The sequence below is a fragment of the Babylonia areolata genome, chromosome 32, assembly GCF_041734735.1.
Source record: "Babylonia areolata isolate BAREFJ2019XMU chromosome 32, ASM4173473v1, whole genome shotgun sequence".
Classification (NCBI taxonomy): domain Eukaryota; kingdom Metazoa; phylum Mollusca; class Gastropoda; order Neogastropoda; family Buccinidae; genus Babylonia; species Babylonia areolata.
Genome location: NC_134907.1, coordinates 21,982,578 through 21,986,050, shown reverse-complemented (window position 1 = coordinate 21,986,050; position 3,473 = coordinate 21,982,578). Strand labels below are relative to the sequence as shown.

The window sequence follows — 3,473 nt, the reverse complement described above, 5'->3', positions numbered from 1 at the left end:
CTGGTGAAGAAGCTGTCTAAATTCATACCAAAGCCTGATGAGATTCTGGTGTCCTATGACGTCACAGCCCTGTTCACCAGTGTCCCTGTGAAGGACAGCATTGACATCATCAGAAGGAGGTTACAGGATGACAACAGCCTTCAGCAGCGCACTAACCTGTCAGTGGAACACATCAGTGATCTACCATCCTGCTGCCTCAACATCACCTACTTCACCTTCGAAGGACAGTTTTTCAACAGACCGAGGGTGCAGCCATGGGGTCCCCGGTGAGTCCCACTGTCGCCAACCTCTTTATGGAGGACTTCGAGGAGAAAGCCCTGGCGTCGTTCCACACTCCTCCACGATACTGGGGCCGCTACATGGACGACACCATGACCGTGCTCAAGAGATCAGTGGTTGAAGACTTCACGACCCACCTCGACAACCAGCACCCTGCCATCAAGTTTACCTACGAGGTAGAAGAGAACAGCAGCATCGCGATGTTGGATACCCGCATCACCCGGACAGAGACAGGCCTCGCCTTCTCTGTCTATAGGAAGCCGACCCACACGGACCAGTATTTACAATTCAACCGTCACCAGCCACTGGAACACAAGCTTGGAGTAATACGGACCCTCACCCACCCAGCAAAGACCATCTGCTCCACCGACACCGCTAGGGAAGAAGAGTTGTAGCACACCAAGAAAGTGCTCAGTGTGGCGGGATACCAGAAGTGGGCCTGGGACATCCCGGGGGGCAAGAAAACCATACTCCACCCCTCGACTCAACGCCAAACTCCGTCGAGAGGACACGTCTCCATGCCATATGTCAGCGGCGTCACTGAGGCTCTCAGCAGGAAGATCCGGAAGTTGGGAGTCAGCGCTCATGCCAAGCCCACCAACACCATCAGGAGCCAGTTAGTCCACCCCAAAGACAAAACAGATAATTTGGACACATCAGGGGTGATATACCAGACAGACTGCCAGGACTGTGACCAAAGTTACACTGGTGAAACCGAGCGCAACTTGCACAAAAGACTGAAAGAACACAAGCGAGTCCTCCCCAGTGGGCGAACATCTGACCCACAACCAACATCACTTTGGAAAGGACAATGTGCAAGTTCTCGACAGAGAAGCAAGATGGTTCCAGAGGGGAGTAAAGGAGGCAGTCCACATCACCGCCAGGAACCCGACCCTCAACCGTGACCGGGGCCTACACAACCTGCCGTCGGTGTACTCCTCACTCGTCGAGTCACATTGTCGTGAATTCGCTCACGGCGATGCGTACAGCTGCTAATTCTCTACCCAGCAGCTGAAGAAGCCGGCCGGATCACCGACGAAAGCTACGCAAGTGAGTAGCCTTCTTTGACTGAGAGATCGGTTTAACTTGGTAGTCATTATGACATGTACAGTGTTTTTTTTGTTTTTTGTGTGTGGTACATGTAAGTTAGCATGCATGTCTTCTAAACCTGGTTACAGTTTAACTGACAGTAAAACTGATTATACAGTGAGGTTGCTGCTTCTTTGCTGTTGGTTTTCTGACTGTGAAACAACCCCCCACATTATGGGACAGAGGGACAGGGTGACTGTTAGAGATTGTGGGTCGGTGGGAAACTTGGAGAGGAAAAAGAATGTGTGTGCGCGCGCACGCGCGTGCGCGTGTGTGTGTGCGCGCGTGTGCCTGTGCGTGCGTGTGTGCGAGTGTGTGTGTGTACAGGTGTGACAGTGCCAGCTGGTGAAATGTCTGACAGCTGACCACTGTACAAAGCCTCACAACAAACCACAACACACAGTGCTGCACAACTCCTGTCACCAGACTGACAGCTAGTGTCCTGGGAGTCTGGTACAACACCCACACAGAGTGCTGGAATGGAATCACTGTTTTTAATGTCTGTACTCAAAACGAAGTTTCATACACAGCAGGGATCTGTTTGTACAGCACAGACAGCAGGGATCTGTCTGAACAGCACAGTCAGCAGGGATATGTCTGTACAGCACAGACAGCAGGGATATGTCTGTACACCACAGACAGCAGGGATATGTCTGTACAGCACAGTCAGCAGGGATATGTCTGTACAGCACAGACAGCAGGGATCTGTCTGAACAGCACAGTCAGCAGGGATATGTCTGTACAGCACAGACAGCAGGGATATGTCTGTACACCACAGACAGCAGGGATATGTCTGTACAGCACAGTCAGCAGGGATATGTCTGTACAGCACAGACAGCAGGGATATGTCTGTACACAGACAGCAGGGATATGTCTGTACAGCACAGACAGCAGGGATCTGTCTGAACAGCAGTCAGCAGGGATATGTCTGTACAGCACAGACAGCAGGGATATGTCTGAACAGCACAGACAGCAGGGATATGTCTGCACACAGACAGCAGGGATATGTCTGTACAGCACAGACAGCAGGGATATGTCTGTACACCACAGACAGCAGGGATATGTCTGTACAGCACAGACAGCTGGAATATGTACACAGACAGCAGGGATATGTCTGTACAGCACAGACAGTAGGGATATGTCTGTACACCACAGACAGCAGGGATATGTCTGTACAGCACAGACAGCAGGGATATGTCTGTACAGCACAGACAGCAGGGACATGTCTGTACACCACAGACAGCAGGGATATGTCTGTACACGACAGCAGGGATATGTCTGAACACCACAGTCAGCAGGGATATGTCTGTACAGCACAGTCAGCAGGGATATGTCTGTATAGCACAGACAGCAGGGATATGTCTGTATAGCACAGACAGCAGGGATATGTCTGTACAGCACAGACAGCAGGGATATGTCTGCACACCACAGTCATCTCTGACCTATGATTTTTGCTATAATTTCACGAAGTCTGAGCGCTTCAGACTCGGACATCTGATCTTTGCCATAGTCAGGGTCACAGAGGTCAGAGAACTCCAAGTGCTTCTTCAAGGGCACTGGTATGGGGAGCAGATCCAGGTGTGGACGGCGTCTCTTGTCGCTGTAGTGGAAGCGGTGTGAGATCATCAGGCGACAAGAAGACAGCAGAGTGCGGGGAGTGCTGACCACCTCCCTCATCAACGCTGTCTGCCTCTCAATGGTGGAAAGCAGTCTGTTATATCTCTGCAGGATGTAGTCTGCAAGTGATCTGTATCTCATGTTCAAGGCCCCCAAACGTGTTACTCTCATGACCCATTCACACAGTGCCCTGCTCTCCTCTGTGTTCCTGTCTGTGAGCCTGGGCAGCTGTGCGCACAGTGTCCTCAACTCCCTGGAGGAACAGGCTCCTGACTCACACAACATGCCGACCAACACAGGTGAATCACGCAGCACTGCACACGCAAGAGGGGATGTGATCCCACTGAAACGCAATTTACGATATTCATGCCCATAATCAGGAATTGAACATGAATCCGTGTAAACAATACTGGAGCTGTCCTTCAGCACAGACTCCTGAGGACCGGTCACTGAAGGCTGGTGTGAACTGAAGCCCAGCTTGCAGCATT

The 3,473-nt window shown here is 51.5% G+C and overlaps 1 protein-coding gene across 1 annotated transcript; it reads left to right on the top strand.

Moving 5' to 3' along the window:
• Positions 1 to 293: 293 nt before the first annotated feature.
• LOC143276636 (uncharacterized) lies at positions 294 to 674 on the top strand. The gene has a single exon (XM_076581254.1). The coding sequence runs from the start codon at positions 294 to 296 to the stop codon at positions 672 to 674; it is 381 nt and encodes a 126-aa protein (XP_076437369.1).
• Positions 675 to 3,473: the final 2,799 nt, after the last annotated feature.

Excerpts from the sequence above, each read along its gene's own strand:
- LOC143276636 (XM_076581254.1), top strand. The coding sequence starts at position 294 with ATGGAGGACTTCGAGGAGAAAGCCCTGGCGTCGTTCCACACTCCTCCA.